The sequence below is a fragment of the Dryobates pubescens genome, chromosome Z, assembly GCF_014839835.1.
Source record: "Dryobates pubescens isolate bDryPub1 chromosome Z, bDryPub1.pri, whole genome shotgun sequence".
NCBI classification, from domain to species: Eukaryota; Metazoa; Chordata; class Aves; order Piciformes; family Picidae; genus Dryobates; species Dryobates pubescens.
In genome coordinates, this window is record NC_071657.1 from 39,169,644 (window position 1) to 39,190,724 (window position 21,081).

General features: G+C 43.6%; 1 protein-coding gene across 1 annotated transcript in view; it reads left to right on the forward strand.

Annotated features, from left to right (window-relative positions):
• The first annotated feature begins 1,850 nt into the window (after positions 1-1,850).
• The window catches only part of LOC104307679 (E3 ubiquitin-protein ligase KCMF1), a 48,228-nt gene continuing 28,997 nt past the window's right edge, over positions 1,851-21,081 (forward strand). Inside the window, 5 exon segments of the mRNA XM_054177761.1 lie at positions 1,851-1,882; positions 2,926-3,099; positions 3,101-3,188; positions 3,190-3,296; positions 3,298-3,503. Of these exon segments, the coding sequence (XP_054033736.1) occupies positions 1,851-1,882; positions 2,926-3,099; positions 3,101-3,188; positions 3,190-3,296; positions 3,298-3,503 (607 nt within the window).

A 21,081-nucleotide genomic window follows, 5' to 3' on the forward strand; every position in this document is an offset into this window, starting at 1 on the left:
AGTGCAAGGTTGCACACCTGGGTTAGTGCAGACTTTGGTATTGATACAGGCTGGGAGATGACAGGATTAGAAGCAACCCTGTGGAGGACTTGGGGGTACTGGTGGATGAAAAGTTAAGCATGAGCTAGCAATGTGTGTTCACATCAAAAGTGGCCAGTGGATTGAGGGAGATGATTTTGCTGTTCCACTCCACCCTGGTGAGACCCTACCTGGAGTACTGTGTCCAGCTCTGGAATCCTTAGCCAGAAAGACATGAATCTGATGGATCAGGTTCAGAGGAGGGCCACAAAAATGAGAGGTCTGGAATACCTCTCCTGTGAATGAAGTCTGAGAGAGTTGAAGTTGTTCAATTGGAGAATAGCAGGCTCCAGGACACTCTTATGGAAATCTTTCATGACTTAAAAGGGTCCTACAATAAAATGTCCTCACATCCCAGTCTTTTTAGCAGGACCAGTTGTGATGGTTCTAAACTAAAAAGGGCAGATTTAGCCTATATAGAAGAAATATATTTTTTATAGTGAGGGTGGTGAAACACTGGCACTGCTTGCTCAGAGTGGTGGTAGATGCCCTGTTCCCGGAAACATTCAAGATAGGTTCAACAGAGCTCTGAGAAACTTGATTTAGTTGAAAGTGTCCCTGCTCACTGCAGTGGGGAAGGACTAGATGACCTTTAATGCCTCTTACAACCAGAAATATTAAAAACCCAAACAAACCCAAACAACAAAAGCCAAACAGTAAGTTTGAGAACAACAGTGTTCATCAAGGACATTATGAATTACTAATTATCAGGTTGATGATAAGATAGTAAGAATATTTTCTACTAGTGACCATGATCTTGTAAAGAACCTTCAAATTCTGTTATGCACCTCTTTTCACACTCACCCAGAAGTGCCATATGCTCATCTCTGGGAGCTTGGGTGTCTTACATTTTCAGTACTTGCTAGATTCACAGAGGAGGTAATCAGCAAAATTCCCACTGAAGGATAGAATGCAGATGTGTTTTCCAGATGATTGCACTTGCAGGTGTGTTCTGATGTGGTTCCAAAAGTACCAAGGCTTTTATCGACCATTTCATTGGGTATATGTACTGGCTTTAAGGCAAGAAAATAGTGTATCCTAACAGAATTATAGGTTTACTTTTGTACATGAGCCTGAAAAGATGGGAGAAGAGGCCATGGAATTCTGCTTGGTTATCATAGGCACCAGGGATGTCTCAGAAAAATCATAGGCTGGGGAGCTCACCAGTATGTGCTAGAGGACATGCACTCCAGTGAGAAGAACACTTAATAGAGGCAGGAAACATTGTTAAACTATTTTGTAACTAAAGCAGGATTAGCCCAAGGTCTCCCATGACAAAAACCTGAATCTTTCAAGTTCCAGTGAAATTTCTGGGTTGCAGTCTGTATTTTTCCATGAAAAAATTAGAAAGGCTACTGTCAAAACCAGGATGAAAACAAGCACAGGCTAACACAGCATTGCAGTGCCCTTGAGCACACAGCCTCATACAGAGACAAAACATTGCTAGTCATCCAAGTTAATAGCTTGCTAGCTGGCTTGCTTTTCTAGGAACTGAAAGATAGCACCAGCCAAAAGCATGCAATTGTGTATATTTTGTGCCTGCGTGAGACAATTGCCATGTCCTTGTTAAAACGTTGGTGCTAAAATAAAGTACTAGGACATAAATATCCACTGTGCACTGTTGCAGTGAAATGGTAGCAAGACGGGCACAGCTTTGCCTCCAGAACCATCTTAGTGGTACCACTTTTGTAACCTGGTAGTTAAGTTTTATGAGTTACAGGTTTCTCTTCAATTTCATGTCATCTATAGTGTGCTTCTTGCAAACTCCTACCATGGTCACCGACTTTCCCCCTGATTATCTCCAGTGAGTTGAAATTATCTTCATTTTCTCCTATAACTTAAGCAGTGTGCAGATACTTCCAGGGAAGATGCCCCAAACCCCACTGACTGGTTGCAGGTTACCCTCTCAGTAGCACTGTTATTATGAAACTGGGTGCAGCCAAGGGAAGGATAAAAATTAAGCAGGTGGCCAGTGACAGAAGTGTGTACATGCACGTACGAGTGAAAAGCAAAGGCTATATAATACAATTGGGATGGGAAGAGGTGGTGCAGGAAATGAGGGTGGTGCTTTCTCCTTTCAGCACTTACTGTTCACCCCTGTTTTTCACCATGACTTCACACCTAGGCACCTCTGGCACATCGGCCCTCATGATCTTTGAAACAGGCTAATGAGAAGGTACTTCATGGTGAATGTACAAGAATTGCAGATATATATGGGCTGTGGTGCAACGTAGTGGGCAAAGTGGCAGAGATAAAAGAGAATGCCATTAACATCACAGATGAAAAATTAAAAGGAAAATGAAGGCAGGTGGGAACAGCACGGTCAGAGAAGGTGAGGCAGATGGTGCAGATGGAAACTAGGGAAAGGCCTGAAAGTCATAGTAAGAAAGGTAGCACAGAATCAAGATGCTGAATATGTGTACCCCACGAGAGAACATAGCCATACTGCAGGTTTTTCTTTCATCTCAAGACTACTCGGCTTTCATGGCTGAGCAGGAAGCAGCCATGAAGGGATTAAAAGTTCTCCTGGTGTGGAGAAACCATAACACTTGTCTGGAGTGTGATGACAGACAGCACGTGGCTCTTCTCTTTACTGAGCTGGAGCCTGACTGGAGGACACTTCCGGCGGGGGCACTCTGGAGGCCTGACAAAAAGAGAAGGGTAAAAAAAGTAGGAAAAATAAGAACCCTGTGTCTGTTCTGGAGTTCGAAGCGAACTGTTCCCAAAGCTGGCACAATGAAGAAAGCTATCACTGATTGAAAAACCTGTTCGAGGCATGCGCACTGACCCCTGACACTCCCCTCCTTCTGCATGAAATGCTGATTAACGCGCGTTCCGTGGGTCAAGAGTGGTGGGCTTCGTTATCTTGGCCACTTCCTCTTCTGGAGTCTGCTCCCTCGCCTCTCGCAGCTGCCAGCCCTTCCGGGACACTCCTCTGTCGTGGCCCGCCGCCGCACTCAAACCCCCGGCCCAGCAACCCGCGCGGGAGGGCTGCCGCCCCGGCTGGGTATTTCCTCTTCCTCTCGATGAGGCCGGGGCGGTAGGAGGAGGAAGGGGCCGGGAGCACTCCAGCGCGGCGGGCGGCCTCGCAGCGGCTGTCGCTGCGGCAGCGGGCGGAGCAGAGCGGGAGGCGGCGCCAGCAGTCGGCCGGGCCCAGAGTCACCGTGTCACGACGCCCGGGAAGCCGCTGCCGCTGGATCCGCCCCCCGCAGGGCGAGCAGGGGAAGAGGGGAGGCCGGCTCCTTGCCTTCTCATATATTTTTGCCCCCTTCCCGGCCTTGCTCCTAGCCCCTGTTCTTTCCCAGTAGGTTTCCGTGCGTGCCGCGGCGACAGGGGACCAGGCCGCAGCGGCGCCCGAGGAGGCCGCGGGAGCCCCGAGACAGGCCTGGGCCACCGCCTCTGGACTAGGATGTCCCGACATGAAGGTGAGTGGCGCGGGGCGCCAGGCCGCGGCGGCGGAGGCGCGGCCGGGCCCGGCCCGGCATTAGGGCCTGGCGCGGCGCCCTCTCGGGCGGATCATCATGGCGTCGCCGCCGCTGGGAGGGGGCCCGCGGAGCCGCCGGCGGAAGGAGGCCTCGGCGGCGGAGGGCGGCGGCCGGGCCCCGCTCTGCAGTGTCATGGGAGGGAGTCGGCCGCGGCCGTTACGGCCCGTCTCTCCGCACGGCCTACGGCGGGCCTGGCTGCCTCCCCTGCCGTCACTCCAAGGCACGGAGCCGGGCCTTGCCGGCGCGCAGGGCTGAGAGTGACCCGCCAGCGGGCACGGGCGAGGAGGCAGCAGGGGGCTAACCATCCCTCCCTTCGCGCTCCTCCGCCTGAAGGGCGGGTGGAGACAGGTGGGCCGGGCGTGAGTGCGGGGAGCCCCCGGAGGGCCTGGCTGGGGTGGGCGGCGGCGCGGGACGGCCTGCCGACGTGTCGGCTGCCGCGGCGGGTCAGGCCGGGCACGCACGGCGCCCCGGGGGGACTGTGGTGCAGCAGGGGCCCGCGCCGTGAGGGCACCTAGCACCCCGAGAGGGAGCGGGCTGGGTACGGGGCCCCACTTAGTCCCGTGGGGTCCCGGGCGGGAAGAGTATTGGAGCTCCGGCACGGACCCTGGTGGAAGAGATGTGCGGGCAGCCTGCGTGGCTCTGTTAAGGGGTAGCTTCTGTGCTGATGGCCCCGGGTGCTGTCTCTTTTTTTTTCTGGTTTGTGGCAGAGGAAACCTGTGCTGATGTAGTGGCATGTTCTGAGGCATTTGAGGGGCCATCAGAGAAACATGTTTTGTGTATTTGCGCTGGTCTCGCTGTGTTTACCTCCATGGTTGAGTTCGGTGAACAGTTCAGAATTAATCAAAAAGAGCAGGATGGAGTGAGAGCTGGAAGCTGAGAAAGGGATTTCTATAGAAGGAAGGTAGGAATGTGAAAATGAGAGTGGCTTGATTTTTCTGTCCTTTCTTATCAGCGGTTAAGGTGCTTGGTCGGACTAGTAATAAAATACTCTGTATAAAACCGAGGTTTGTCACCTGAAAGATAACTTTCTGCCATGTTAGAAACTTAATTCAGCACCTGTCTCCATCTCTTCTGTGTTGCCTTATTTCATATTTCACTGTTTTATCTCATCTTAAAATTTGACAGAAACATTATAGAATGCCATATTTATGGTCAATAATGCGGGTTTCTAGTTTGTAGCTTGGTACGGGACAATGGTATGTATGATGTATTTTTTGTGTGTCTTCACAGTGCTTTGCAGACTTGCTTTTTGTGCAAGTATGCATACGCCTGTATTAAAGAATTGTCTTCCCTGAATCCACTAGCTTGCTTTTTTTTTTCCCAATTAAATGTAGGAGTAGGGGTACCAAATTCTTTGTCTCCCTCTGTCTTTCCCCACTCTCCCTACCTTTTTCAAAGCCAAGAGGGAATGTGAAGGTGTTAAATTTCGTTATGATTGAGTTTTGCAACAGTAGTGAATGAAACAAGCATTGATCACAAAGTTGTTGCTGGTGACGTGGTGGGATTTTGCAGTGTGGAAGTCTCCACTGTGATGCGGATTTCCACAATGCTCTTTTTAAGTACAGTAGCAGAATACAAGCTTGTTTAGCTTGAACAGCTTAAAACTGCAGGAGTGATAATACTGTGTTTTGTTCTTCAGTGTTTTTCAGTGGCAAATGCATGAACTGTAAGTAAAGGTGGTGACGTTTGCTAAAAAGGTATTTCTGCCCTGGAGCAGCCTTTTTGTTAAGATAAAAAATTTTGAAGTAGATTTCCTCCTAAGTGTGTTTCCGATGGTGGCTATATCACAAAATTTTTGTGCTGTTTCTTAGATTCTGCTTGTAGCAGAGAAATCTTCCTTCCCTTGCTTGGATGTTTGTTGGTATATATAGAAGTGATTGTTGATGAGACTAAACTTGATATTCTAGGTCTGAAGCAGGTTGTTTTTAGGTCTTTGTACCTATGGTCTGTTAGAAAACAAACAAAACCCCCCAAAAACCAAACAAGACAACAAAAAACACCAAAACCCCCTCACTCCTGATCAGTGCATGTGAGATTTGGTAATCTTGTATTGTGGATGTGGACTCCTGAGGTGTGCATGCACATATGCACATGTGAGTGAAACCATGAGAACACTGAGCTGAGAAAAATTGTGTCTGTCACTGTATCCTTGTGATGTATTTTAATTTAAAAAATCTAGTCAGTGTCTTAATTTCTCAGGCTTTGTCCTCTTGCTTCACACTTTAATGATGTTTTGATTTAGTTAACTTCAGTTATGGGGTTAGAATAACTCAGAATGGGAGGCATAATTTTCTGACTTCATGGAAGCTTGCAGACTTAATTTTGTGAGCAATCTGTAAATCCATGGAAGCAAAGGGGGGGGGGGGGGGAAAGTAATTGTTGTTTCAGACCTTCACTGTTTCATTCACAGCTGACAGTTTTAAACCTAGGGTGACTAGTTTTGGAAGGGCTGTCTTTGAAAAAATTGGTATGAGCAAGAAGCAAGATTTTATCATGTTTAGTAAGTAACCTTTTCTGTGCATTTGCTTTAAAACAGTCCATCCTCAACACTAGAAATGAGATCTGTTGATTGCTTCTGACAGCGTTTGGATGCTGCTTTATGGAGGGAAGGGGTGTCTTTGGAAGAGGAAATGCTAGAGAAGTTGTAATTCAAGAAAAAGCAATTCAAGGCTTTGGAAATGTTAATTTGTGTTTTCTGAGACTGTTAGTAATACTATAAGGAATAGCTGTTAGTGTTTATCCACCTCTTGCTGTTGTTCATTGCTTCTATTTTTTCAAAACCATTTTTGTTCTGTGATTTAATATTAAGAAACTAGCTATCCCTGCCTTTAAGAGTGTGACTTGAGGTCTCTTGGATTTCATGTTGTTCCCTTTATAGGAGCAACATGTTGTATTTCTGTGGATTAGTCCCTCTGTTGAGGACTATACAGTGCTGTAATATTTAGCAGCCTACAAAGAGTAGGTAGGTACTTAAAAAAACCCAAAAATTAATACTCTAGAAAGTATACCAAAGGGTACTTTTCATTTTCCACATCTTCTCTCAGTGGACATGCACTGGCAGTGATTGTCTTGTACAGCAGTATACACCATCCAGGATGGCAGAGAAATAGAAAATCACATTTGCAAGGAATAGAAGACCACTTCTCTTGGGTGGATCTGGCTTCAAGGTTCCCTGCACCTGGCAGGTCCAGAGGCTTCTCAGTACCACGCTGTCTGCACCCAACTCCCAGCCCCAGTCCTGTGCTTCACTTAGTGAAAATGATAAATGATGTATTCTTAAAGCATCAAAGAACTAGCAGCAATGCAAGTGGTGGTTGGTTTTGAGGGTGCCCTTGTGTCACCATTTCTTACAAACTGGCAAAGCTCTGCAATAAATCCTAGTCCCACGTGAAGTTTTGAATGGATAATGGTAACAAAATGAGGAATGAAGAGCAGTGACTGTCAGGACCATGACTTCCCAGATGTACTCTGCTGGCTGCAAGCTCCTTGTATTCAAGGCAGATGAAGTCACAATGCTCCTCCTAAATGTTTTGTGTAGAGATCTTTGAAGCAAGTGCTTATTTGTAATAGGAGGGTAAATAAGTACATCTTAAAAAGAAATGTGCAGATCTTTGAGGTTGAAGAAACCTTAAAGTTACACTTGAATACATACATTAGGTGTCTTCAAGTAGTTTGTAAGAGTAATGTTAGCTCCAGTCTTACAGCTATATAATGAACAAATGAGGAGAGTGGGAATGATGACTTGCATAACTTTTAACATTTCATGTAGTATTAGTTATAGAATTGCCACTAAATGCAGAATTAATCTGGTTTTGCATGTGAAGCTTTTAACTGGGGTAACAACACTACGTATCATTCATACAAAGTACTGTTGGTGAGTGTGATCATTTGAGGCTGTGCCTTTAAGACAAAACAGTGCTGGGACACTCTGGCTGAATGTTTTCGGTACTAGAACAAAAACATTCTGATATTCTAAACGAATTTCATTGGTGGATGGATAAAATGCAACTTTAGATTGTGGAGCAGTTGGAATTTTTTTTTCTTCAGTTTGGTTTGGGAGTTGGGGGAGTGTGGGTTTCAGCCTGTTCTCCCTGCCTGCTTCTCTGCGAACTGCTGGAGTTGGCCTTCATATAAGCAAAAACTAATCCTGCATGGGCTTTTGAAGCTTACTAGCAATTCTTTTCCTTAATAACTTGCCTTTCTTTCTCTCTAACCCCTTTTTGGGGAAAAAAGGGAGGTAGTTGGGGAGAGAGGGAGTTACAGGGAGGGGATCCCTCCTTGGGGAGGGATTTTTGTTGTGTTATTTCTCTTTACTGTGTATTTCTGTGTATATATTGTAAATACCTGTATATATTGTGTTATATATAACCTGCTTTCCATATATGCTTGTAAATGTATAGCTTTGCTCTTCGACTGGGTTAGCTGTGGTTTCTTACTCTGTGGAGGAGGGAGAGCTAAGCCCTCTCTCAACCTACCACAGTGAGGTATTGCATTTAATAATGAAAAGTGCTTCTGTGAGACCTGCTGCCTTCTGATGTGTTTTAATACTTTGCTTAATTATTTTTCAAACACAGAATTTTCCTATTCCTTGAGACACAAAAATCACAAAGTTTTTGATAGGCTGTGGCTACTTGTGTTTCGTAGAAAGTAAATCCACACCAGTGAGGTGTTGTTTTTTTGTGTGTTTTTTTGTTTGTTTGTTTTTTAAGTTGGCAATTATATTTGATTCTGACAAAACATTTTCTAGTTGTATATGTAAAGTATTTCGTAGTGTTTCACTCTGTGGTGGCATGTTAGAGCACATAATTACATGTCTAATATAGTGTCTGAAAATCTGATCATTTAACTAGTAAGAGTTATGTTTAAGGCACAAAAATGTTAAATAGCTGCAAAAGTGATTAGAAATACTGGAACACAGTAATTTGCTTTTATTATTAAACGATTGTTCAGTTTCTTGCTGAAAGCAAATAACAGTTTAATAGTAAAAGAGCTGGACTCAACAGTGATACTTTAACTGGCAAGATACTGGTGTTGAGGAAGCTATATTTTCTTCTTAAAAAAAGGTTTCTGGCTCTCATGCTTTAGCAAACATATGAAACAATATACTATGGTGCCTGCTGAATCTGTGAACATGGATCTGAAAAAACACTTGGTGGTCTTCAAAGACCATTTTTTCTCTCAAGTTTCGTGATAATGCCATGGGTGGAATACTCTTTGGGATACTGGAGAAAAGTCTTAGATGTAAATGATCAGTGTTGAAAAGTTGATAACCAGTATCTAAACCAGAAAAACTGGAACACAGTTGTAAAGAAAGAAGAATGCAATGGAGAAATAACTCATATTTCTGAAGTGGCGACTGGAAGGGTTCAGGAGAGGTTGAGAAAACCATACAAACTACTGTAGCAGTACTGGACAAATAAAATTTGTACTCGTTAAATAAAAAGAAAAAAGTCTTTCAAATACTGTTGCATGTTTACATTGCTGATAACATTTAAGGAAGAGATGTGGGTGCCACTGTTCTTAGTTGGTTTTGTTTCAGTTACTGTTAAGAAATAGAAAAATGGAATGGTGATTAATACAAAAAAGTGTTACTATGTTCAGGAAGCTTCTGGACAGAACAGTAGATTTGAAGAACTGCACTGAGTAGTTGGTATGTGCCAGAATGTGGTTACACAGATAGCATTAATTCAACTTTCTTCATGTATCTGCATTGTGTAATTACATAGTAGCATATAATCGGCTCCATACCACACCTAAGGGTGTTTTTTGCATGTTAGACTACTGGTCTATGTTTGTGAGTATATAAAAATTGACCAGGTAGTCGTTGAAGGAAGGAAGGAAGAAAGGATGGTTGAGGTGTCAACAGTGGAGTTTTGTGGAAAACTGCTTCCCACAGCATTCTCTTGGGGGAAGCTGGCTGCCCATGGCTTGGACATGCATACTCTGGGTGAAAAAAATTGCTGGGTGGCTGGCCCCCAGGAGTGGTGGTGAATAGAATTAATTGGTCACAAGTGGTGTTCTGCAGGGGTCAGTACTGGGGCAGGTTTTCTTTGTCAGTGATCTATTTGAGTGAAATGAGTGCACTCTCAGTAAGTTTAGAGGTGACTCTTAAGTTGAGGAGGAGTGTTGATCTGCTTGAGGGTAGGAAGGCTCTGCAGAGTGATCCAGGCAGGCTGGATTGATGGACCAACAAGGGCAGCTGCTGGGTGCAGACTTGGGTCTCAGCAACCCTATGCAACAATATAGGCTTGGGGAAGAGCAGCTGGAAGGCTGCCTGGCAGGAAAGGACTCTGGGTGTGTTGGTCAACAACTGGCTAAATGTGAGCCAGCAGCATGCCCAGGTGGCCAAGAAGGCCAAGGGTGTCTTGGCTTATATCAAAAATAGTGTGGTCAGCAGGATTATGGAAGTGATTGTCCCACTGTTCTCCAGCACTTGTGGGCTGCACGTCAAATACTGTGTTCAGTTTTGGGCCTCTTACTACAAGAAAAACGTTGAGGCTGATGATATCCAAAGAAGGTTAATGAAGCTGCTGAAGGCTTTATAGAACAAGTCTTATGAGGAGTGGCTGAGGAAACTGGGGTGGTTTAGTCTGGAGAAAAGGAGGCTGAGGGGGACACCTTATTCCTCTCTACAGCTACATGAAAGCAGATAGTTGTGAGGTGGGTGTCAGTCTCTCCTCCAAAATAACACACTAGAGGACAAGAGGAAACAGTCTCAAGATGTGCATGGAGACGTTTAAATTGGATATATTGGATATTAGGAAAAATTTCTTCACAGAGAGGGTTGGAAACTGGGAATTCAGGGGAGTGACTGAGTCACTGTCACAGGAGGAGTTAAAAGATTTGTAAGCATATTTAGAGACTTGTCAGTATTAGGTTTGTGGTTGGTCTTTTCCAGTCGAAGTGTTCTAGAGCTCTGGAGTTGATGCTCCTGTTTTCTGCAGAGTTCATGTGAACTGCTAGGCAAATTACTTAATTAAATACTTCATTTGAGGTTTGCACATTTATGAAAGAAACTGGAATGAGTGATAAGCTTTGGGGGAAGAAAATCCAGGAAAATCTATCCTTTGGCATCTCAGATTGGGCAATTTGGTTCAGTGGATTTGCAGTTTCAATTTCTACATGCTTTGATTTCTGTCTTTAAAGAGAAGGAAAATACTGATTAGAAGGGGTGTTCGAGTTAATTCATTGATATTTGTGGTGCAACAGAATGCTGTGAAGAAATGCTTGCATGGAAAAAGCATGTATAAAATTCAAAGTGAGTCAGGGTTTTCCAAAGTGTGTAGTAAATGCTCAGATTGACCAGTGATGATAAACCAGATTTTTCTGTTTGTTTACTCAAAACTATATGCCTTGGTACACTGAGTGAGGTGGTATTTTTCTAGACAGGAATATAATTGTATATGATTGTGTTAGATTGCATTTCCTGTGGATTCTGACAATGGATTGGTGCTAAGAAACATATATTTTAGCATGAGAAAGGATGTAGTTTTCATAGGTTTTGTCCTTGGAATAATTTGTGCCAGATTCTTGATATAAAATGCATTTTTCCCTGTAGGATTTAGAGAAGATGAGTGGATTTGATAGCTGTAGGTTCTGAAAATGGAATCTCAATGGAGAAGAGATACGTAAACTAATTATATGCAGCAGTATATCTGACTTGTACAGAAGCAACATTATAAGACACTGTGAGCAGCTTGGACCTGTTGAGTTCAGAGAATTGAAAAAGAGTGCTGTTAGTGACTCATGTCACTAACATGTGAGGGAGAATTATTGCGTGGATGGAAACTGGGAAGGTGTTTACCTCAAGCTGATGTGGAGAGGGAATGTGAAAGGCATCATCTGTGTTAGACTCTGTAATCTTTTTTTCTGAATAAAAAAAGAAGATATTTCATTAATTCAAGAGTGATTGAAAATTAAGTGCTTCTTTGTACAGCATGTAATGAAATTGTTGAGAATTTTTCACTGGAAATTTTTGAGGCTACTTAGTTATCCAGATTAAAAAATTAAATCTAGGGGGTTTATCTTAAACTTTATACTTCAGGTCTCTTCACTATTCCGGAGTCAAATGTGGCGGCTGAGTATCTCAAATAAGTCCCATTTGATATAGGTCTTTACCTGAAACATCACTTAGTCATTTTTCATACATATGGTTCTTCCAGTTATTCACATTTTTATATCTGTGTAGCATTATTACAATTCATTTTGATGCAATGAAGTAAGACTGTTTGAATTCGGTGTGGAGCAGAGAAACAAGCTCATTTGTTTCACTGTTTTGGAATATATGTGTAAACCCAACACCTTAAAAAAATACTGACATTAAGTTGGTAAGTGAGGTCTGTACTAAGTGAAAGTTGAGTGGTGTCATCATACAGGTGTCCTCAATTGTTATATGATTGGTATTGTTTACATAAGTGCTCACTATCCATAGGTCTCAGTATTGTATTTCAGAGGTGTATGCAGGTGATGTCTTGATTTCTGCCACTTGAGGTCATTGGTTCTAATTTGGAATAAATTTTTCAGTATGGATAGAAGTCATTGGAGCCTCTGACATTTGGAAATGATTTCCCCCCTTAGATTTGTTATGAGGATGTAAATGAATTCTAGAGGAAGGATAGCTTTATCTGATTTCTTTCTAATTTTTAGTCTTAACATATTTAAATACTTTTTTTAAAAGCTTAGGCTATGATTTGCCTTTGTAAATTAATTCCTCTTTTTCTTGCCCATTTGTCACCCTGTAGTGAATTTCGTAAGTGTGTTAATTCTTTCTATTGTGATTACTTGAGAGTCTAGGAGACTTTCTCAGTTGCTCCATTTTAAGTTGGAGACCTGGGTAAAACGTTTTTGGTAAACAAGGAATGTAGACACTAGAGACCATTTGCACGTGGCTATCAGGTAGAGATTTTTGTCTTACTAGGAGGCATTTGAAAATCTCCTATAGACAGGAACTAGTGGTCTTGAACCCCATGGCAGTGAGTTTTGTAGTTTGCAAGTCCACTATTTACAATTTTTGACTCATTGGGACATTTCAGTGGTATATACTTTTTGAAGCTTATCACTTCGTACACCTTCCCTTGTAGCATTTTTAGTTTTAATTTCAGTATTCACGTAGTGTTTTGATAAAAATACTAGATTCTGTGGATCCTGTTCTGCACTTGATTTCCATGTCAGCACCATAATCATTAACAAAATCCAACTGAAGACATTTTAAAAGAAATCACAGTTAAAAAAATTGCAAAAGTAAGAGGAAGTAACACTTAAAAAAAAAAATCATAACTCCCTTTTTTTTTTTTTTTTCCCTTTTTTTTTTTCTCCTTACCTCAGGTCAGATTCGGTCTTCCCCCATCACTTCTGCCACTTCCTGGTGCCAGATTCTTTTTGGGAGGCAATGTTTCTTGTCTTGACTGACAAGAGGTGCTGTCTCTGGTAGGATAAATTATCTTTGGTTTCCTTCTTTTTGATATCTTTCACCCTCTTATTTCTTTGTCATTGTTCTTCCTTCTCTTTGCTATGCTTTCCCTTTCCTGCTTGCATCCTTGGAGTGCTCTAGTGTGGGATTTTCAAAAACATGGGGAAGCTATAGACCCATGTTGAGTGCAGTAGAAGTTTAATACCTGCACCTGTAAGCCTCTTTCAAAAGCAAAGCTCTGGTATTTCTGCGCAGCACAACAAGTCTTCACTTAATTCAGAAAATAGCTATGGCTGAAATGTTTTTTAGGCAGCATTTGTCTGACCTGTTACACAGATGGATTTCTTTTTTGTTTTAGGTTTAGGTGAAAAGTAGTGGCTTTACTAGTGAAAATTTTACTCTCTAGTCTGTTACAACAGAGGAAAGTCATTGCTTACAAAACTTTTCAGTAACAGTTGATTGCTAGTGTAAATAGTGTCTGAGGCCTGACTTCTGTTAGCTTATTCATACTAAAGCAGCCAATATTCTGCCTGAAGGTGATTGCTGTTGATTAGTTCTTAGACTGTATTTACCCTAAAAAATTGAAAGGATGAAGTCCTTATGTATAAAGTTAAATTAGCATGAATTGATGTGACAGATGGGATAAAGCAATTTGAGAATATCAACATTCATATTAGGATTGTAGTTCTAAGATAATATATGGACAGGTTCTGCACGTCTGCAGGTCCAAAATAGTTGTGTTCTTGATGCTTGATAGTATGGCTGGAATTTCATACCAGGTTCTGGAAGTAAACACTTGGGGGTGTGCGTAGAACCACATTAGAATTGGAGGAATCCTGGAGGTGGCTGGTTGAAGAACAGTGTTGTGAACTGTTAATCTCTGGATACCTATCCAACGTGGTACCCATCCACAAGAAGGGCCAGTTGGATGAGCCAGGGAATTACAGGCCTGTCAGCCTGACCTCAGTGCCAGGCAAGATCAGGTCATCTTGAGTGCAATCACACAGCATTTACAGGATGGCCAAGGGATCAGGCCCAGCCAGCATGGATTTAGGAAGGGCAGGTCATGCCTGACCAACCTGATCTCCTTCTATGATCAGGTGACCCACCTGGTGGATGTGGGGAGGCCTGTGGATGTAGTCTACCTGGACCTCAGCAAGGCCTTTGACACCATTCCCCATAGCAAACTCCTGGACAAGCTATCAGCCCATGGCTTGGATGGGAGCACACTGCGATGGGTTAGGAACTGGCTGGAGGGCCGAGCCCAGAGAGTGGTATTAGTGGTGTGTCCCAGGGATCAGTACTGGGCCCCATGCTCTTTAACATCTTTATTGATGATGTGGATGAGGGCATTGAGTCCATTATCAGTAAATTTGCTGACGACACCAAGCTGGGGGCAGGAGTTGATCTGCTGGAGGGTAGAGAGGCTTTGCAGAGGGACCTCGAAAGGCTGGACAGATGGGCAGAGTCCAACGGCATGAGATTTAACACATCCAAGTGCCAGGTTCTGCACATTGGCCACAACAACCCCATGCAGAGCTACAGGCTGGGGTCAGAGTGGCTGGAGAGCGGCCAGGCAGAGAGGGACCTGGGGGTGCTGGTCGATGGTAGGCTGAGCATGAGCCTGCAGTGTGCCCAGGCAGCCAGGAGGGCCAATGGCATCCTGGCCTGCATCAGGAACAGTGTGGCCAGCAGGAGCAGGGAGATCATTCTGCCCCTGTACACTGCACTGGTTAGACTGCACCTCGAGTACTGTGTCCAGTTCTGGGCCCCTCAGTTTAGGAAGGATGTTGACTTGCTGGAGCGTGTCCAGAGAAGAGCAACGAAGTTGGTGAGGGGCTTGGAACACAATCCCTAGGAGGAGATGCTGAGGAAGCTGGGGTTGCTTAGCCTGGAGAAGAGGAGACTCAGGGGTGACCTTATTACTATCCACAACTACCTGAAGGGAGGTTGTAGGCAGACAGATGTTGGTCTCTTCTCCCAGGCCGCCAGTACCAGAACAAGAGGACACAGTCTCAGGCTGCGCCAGGGCAGGTTTAGGTTGGATGTTAGGAAAAAGTTCTATACAGAGAGAGTGATTGCCCATTGGAATGGGCTGCCGGGGAAGGTAGTGGAGTTGCTGTCATTGAAGGTTTTCAGGAGGAGACTTGATGGGGTGCTTGGTGCCGTGGGTTAGTTGTTTAGGTGGGTTGGATTGGTTGATGGGTTGAAGGTCTCTTCCAACCCAGTTTATTCTATGTATGTATCTCAAATATCCTAGCTCTAGAGGAATAAGTCATAGTTTCTCAAGATCAAATGATATGCATGTAAGGACTTCTGTAATTGTTAGTAAATTCTGTCTTTGGTTCCAAAGGAATAATTCTGATAAGAAGCAATGTTTAGTTTTAGTAGTGTATTCTTTGCATAATTTATCAGTTGATGTGTGTGTGTGTGTTAGCTGTGCATAAGTAGAAGTTAGTGTTCACCTGGAATGAATTTTAAACTGCAGAGAGTCTGACTTAACTTTTGTTGGCTGGACTTTTGTGATTGAGAGTTAGAATGGAATAAGCTCTGAAGAAATCTCTGGTTTGGGAAATAAGGCTCGAGTGTCATTTGGATATCATCACTTCACTTCCGCTTCAATAAAGCAAATATTTGAGTTACTGTAAATATGCTTTACAATATACATATGTGCTTTAAATATAGGCAGTAATGATGAGATGTGCATAACACAAATGGTGTTCAATGCACAGGTATTATGTGTATATCAGAATGCTGGCTGAGATGTGCATTTTCTCTGCAAGTGTAAAATTTCTGTAGTGAGAAGCATTTTGCGATGCACCAATGAAATGGGTCTGTGAGAGCAGCTTCACCAAGAGTAATAGTAGTAAACATAGATCATAACTGGACAGGCATAGTTCTAGCACTGCACTTTCTAAAATTTCTTCTGACTTTATCACTTTACTCTGCAAAACTAAATAAGGCCACTAACTTCATGTGTTCAGAGTGGACTCTCTATCCCTGAACCTAGCTGTGAAAAATGAGATAAGATTGGAATGGAGAATACAGGATGCCCTTGAAGAAAGATACGTGTGCTTTGCAAAAGTAAGCTGTAGCGAATGTGGAGCTTTCTGTGTCATTGAGTAAACTCTTCAATCTGCATGTGCATAGGATAGCTTATGTCATCTTAATTTTGTACTTGTGTCTACTATTGTTTGTGCTCTTCTGGTAAGATGAAGCTTCCAGTGAGTGTAGTTTGATCTCTTAACTGTGCAGATACATGTTGGTTACTTCTGCTGTGAACCATGACCAATTCTTTGTTGATTTTGTTTTGTTTGATTAGGCTTGTTTGTTAATTATATGAATTAGATGCCTTACAGATTTAAGATGGTAGAAACTGTGCAGAGTATCTTCACTCTGGAGGAGGTCAGATACATTTTCCCACTCTCTTCTCCCATGATTATCTTAAATTTTGGCAAACTGCAAAGGTGAATAAACTTATTTACCCTCCGGAATGCAAAAAGAATGGATGGTATGATCTGCAAATATCTTCTAGTTGTTTTGGCATAAGGTCTGTGAATTGCCAGGCAGGATCTGACCGTGTACTAAATGTTCCTTACTCTGGAAGGCTTTTGTGAGGATCTGAGTAAACAGCGTGAGATTTTGCTATTTAGCAGTAGCTTTAACTGAAGATTCCTTAGGATAATTGGCTGTTATTAGTGAAATTTGTAGTGGTAGAAATTAATGCTGATATTCTTGTGTTGCTGTCTGAAGTTTGTTTTGAGCTAGAAGATCTGCAGGGTACAGTAATTCTCAAGATTAATTGGTGATATCACATTAAAAAAACAATATAAATGGAGGCTTTTAATAGCTTTTGGGATTGTTTTGTAGTAAATTACTGGGAGATGTAGTTCCGTTCAAAGTTCAGCTAGTATTTTGTTCTGGAAACTGATCAGAAAGTTAAAAGAGCAATTTTTGAGAATGAAATGTCAGAATACAATTTTCTGTCAAAGGATGAAGTACTTTGGGGTGATAATTGATTGAGATGCAGGACTTTGTATTCTAGTTTTAACTGATATTGTGATACTTTTTTCCAGAGCAAATATTTCATATCACCAACTGATGAATACTGATGTTTGTATTACTTGCATTAGACTTTGTGATTATCTTTCAAACCTATTTTCCTTTCCTCTAATGTCCTTATTCACAAATCAGTGCTTTTGAGGAAAGGCTGCTCATGGCTTGGATGAGCACAAGCTCTGCTGGATAAAGCACTGGCTGGGTGAACAGGCCCAAAGAGTGGTGGCCAATGGAGTTAAATCCAGCTGGCAGCCAGTCGCAAGTAGTGTTCCTCAGGGCTCAGTGTTGGGACCACTTTGGTTTAATATCTTTCTTGATGACCTTGATGAAGACATAGGCTTTGTCATCACTAAGTTTGCAGATGACACCAAGTTAGATGGCAGTGTTGATCTTCATGAGGACGGGGAGGCTCTACAGAGGGACTTTGATAGACTGGATCAGTGGGACAACATTAACAGGATGAGCTTCAACAAGGCAAAATGCCAGGTCTTGCACTTGGGTTACAACAACCCAAGCAATGCTACAGGCTTGGGGAAGCATGGCTGGAAAGCTGTCTGGCAGAAAGGGACCTGGAGGTTCTAATTGGCAAGCAGCTGAATATGAGCAAGCAGTGTGCCCAGATGGCCAAGAAAGCCAATGGCATCCTGGCCTGTATCAGAAATGCTGTGTCCAGCAGGATTAGAGAGGTGATTGTCCCCTTGTACTCGGCTCTGGTGAGGCCACACCTTGAGTGTCCAGTTTTGGGCACCTTGATACAAGAGAGATGTTGACGTGATGGAGCAAGTTTAGAGGAGGGTAATGAAGCTGGTGAAGGGCCTGGAGAATAAATCTTATGAGGATCAACTGAGGGAGGTGGGGCTGTTTAGTTTGAAAAAGAGGAGGCTATAGGGAGACCTCATTGCTCTGTATAACTGCCTGAAAGGACATTGTAGAGAGGCTGGTGCTGGTCTTTTCTCACAGGTGATTAGTGGTAGAACAAGAGGGAATGGCCCCAAGCTATGACTGGGTAGGTTTAGACTGGACATTAGGAAGAAGTTTTTCAGAGAATGAGAGGTCAGGTATTGGAATGGGCTGCTCAGGGTGGTGGTTGAGTCAGCAACCCTGGATGTGTTTAAAGGTTGTTTGGATGCGGTGCTTGAGGATATGGTTTAGGGGTGAACTTTGTAGAGTAGGGTTATTGGTTGGACTTTGTGATCCTGAGGGTCTTTTCCGCCCTGAATGTTTCTAGGATTCTGTGAAGTCCTGCCTGACCAACCTGGTGGCTTTCTGCAATGTAGTGACTACATCAATGAATGAGGGAAGGGCAATGGATGTCATCTGTCTGGACTTCTACAAGACCTTTGATGCAATCCCTCACAAGATCCGTCTCTTTAGGGTGGAGAGATATGGATTCAATGGGTGGATTGTTTGGCGGATAAGAAATTGGCTGGATGGTCGCATTCAGAGGGTAGTGCTCAATGGTCAATGTCCAGATGGAGAAGGCTGACCAGTAGTGTCCCCTGAGGGTCCATATTGGGAATATTGCTGTTTAATATCATCATCAATTATATAGAAAGTGGGATTGAGTCCAACCTCAGCTACTCTTCAAATGACACCAAGGTGAGAGTGCAATTGATATTCCAGTGGGGTAGTTTGACATCCAGAGGGACCTGGAGAAGTGGGTGCAGGTAAACCTTACAATGTTCAACAAGGCCAGGTGTAATGTCCTGCACCTGGGTTGGGACAATCCTTGTTATCAATACAGGCTGGGGGATGATGTAATAGAGAACAGCCCTGCACAAAAGGTCTTGGGGGTACTGGTGGGTGAAACATGAGACAGCAGTGTGCACTTCACTTCAGCCTGGAAGGCCAGTTGCATCCTGGGCTGCATCAAAAGGAGTGTGGCTAGCCGATTGGAAAAGGTGATTCTGTCCCTCCACTCTGGTGAAACCTGACAGAGAGGGTCAAGAGGAGGACAGCAAAAATGGTCAGAGGGCTGGAGCACCTCTCCCTTGAGAACAGGTTTGGAGAAGACTCTGAGGAGACCTTGTAACAGCCTCCTGGTACCTGAAGGGGATCTACCAGAAAGTTGGGGAGAGACTGTTTACATGTAGCAATAGTACAAGGGGCAGTAGTTTTAGACTAGAGCAGGATAAGTTTAGATTGGACATTAAGAAGTTGTTCTTCACTATAAGGGTGATGGAGCACTGGAACAGTTGCCCAGAGAGGTGGTGGAGGCTCCATCTTTGGAAATATTCAAGGCCAGGCTGGATGGGGCTCTAAGCAACCTTGTCTAGTTGGGGATGTCCTTTCTTTTACTGTAGGGGGTTGGACTAGATAACCTTGTAAGGTCCTTTCCAATCCAGTGTGTTCTATGATTTGATGTTCTTTGAAGGCGTAAAATCAGCCCTGCTTATTATGCTTAGATATTATGACCCTGGTCTCTAAGTTGGATCTGGAGAAGAGATGCTGAGCGACTTTTGGTATTCAGTGAATTTTGGTAGTTTTTAAGGGGTGTAATAGCTGCCTTATTCTTTGGCTGATTTTAGTATTAGATTGGTCCAGTTGAGAGACTGGAGGGAAGGGATGCCATCCAGAGGGATATGGACAAGCTTGAGAGGTGAGCCCAAGTCAATCTTAATGATGTTCAGCAAGGCCAAATCTGGCATGGGGCAACCCCAAGCAAAAATACAGGCTCGATGAGGAGTGGCTTGAGAACAGCCTTGAGGACAAGGATTTGGGGGTGTTAGTTGATGGAAATCTCAACATGAGAGCTGTGTGCATTTGCACCCTAGAAGACCAACCATGTCTTGGGCTGCATTGAAAGTGACCAGCAGGACAAGGGATATGATTCTGGCCCTCTGCTCTGCTCTTTTGAGACCCTGGCTGAAGTACTGCACCCAGTTCTGGTGTCTCCAGTGTAAAAGGGGTATGGATCTGTTGGAGATGGTCCAGAGGGGGGCCATGAGGATGATCAGAGGCCTGAAGCACCTGCCCTATGGGGATAGGCTGTGGGAGTTGGGGCTGTTCAGCCTGGTGAAAAGAAGACTCAGGGGAGACCTTACAGCAGCCTTCCAGTACCAGAAAGGGGCTTGTGATAGGATGCGAGGGAATGGATTGAAGCTTGAGGAGAGCAGATTTAGGCTGGATGTTGGAAAGAAACTCTTTAGGGGTGGTGAGACGTTGGAATAGGGAGGTAGTGGATGCCCCTGCCCTGGAGATGTTCAAGGCTTTGAGCAACCCGGTCTAGTGGAAGATGTTCCTGCCCCTGGCAGGGGGTGTTGGAACTAGATGATCATTAAGGTCCTTTCCTATCCAAGCCATTCTGTGATTAATAAAATAATTTCTGTAATCAAATGAAAATGTTTTGGCTGACTTACAGATTTTACAAATTCATGTTAGTAAGCAGTAGAATGAAGTGAACTAGCACAGCTTTATTTCATCCCTTATACACAGATATTAAGTTATTATACACAGATAGTTAAGTTTAATTACGTGGCCAGTGTCCGGGATGCTCCTCACTGGCTACTTCTGTGTACAGGAAGGTCTGCCCTGAGAACAAAATAGACTTTTATTTTGTAAATAAGGTTCTTGTTGTGTTGGAAGGCATGATGTATAAATGCATTGGGAAATTCCAGTGAGAAAAAGGCAGTTTAATGGGAAAGAAAGGTGACTGTAGCAGTGTAAAGCTGTGTGTTTCCCTCTCCTGCATAATTCCTCCACAGTGTTTTTGCAGTGCTTGCTAGCTGCTTGTTCCTGATGTCCTAGATGACTAAAACTATTTTGTGCATAACTCCCACAACTTGGGATGTGAAATCAAAAATAGGAAAAGTGCTTTTGGTAGCTGGCAGGCTGGTAGCTGGTGGAGTGATACTTATGTGTTGGGACCACAGCTAGAACTTTCTGGGCCAGCTCTACTCTTCAATTATTTCTTTTTAAGACCAGCACTAGAGAAGTACCAGACACTGTGCAAGTATGCTTCATAAAACTTGTTGATGTTGGGGAGATAAGATTTAGGGGTCTGTTTCTACTACAGAGTCTTGAGAGGAAGGAGTACTGTTATGAAAACAA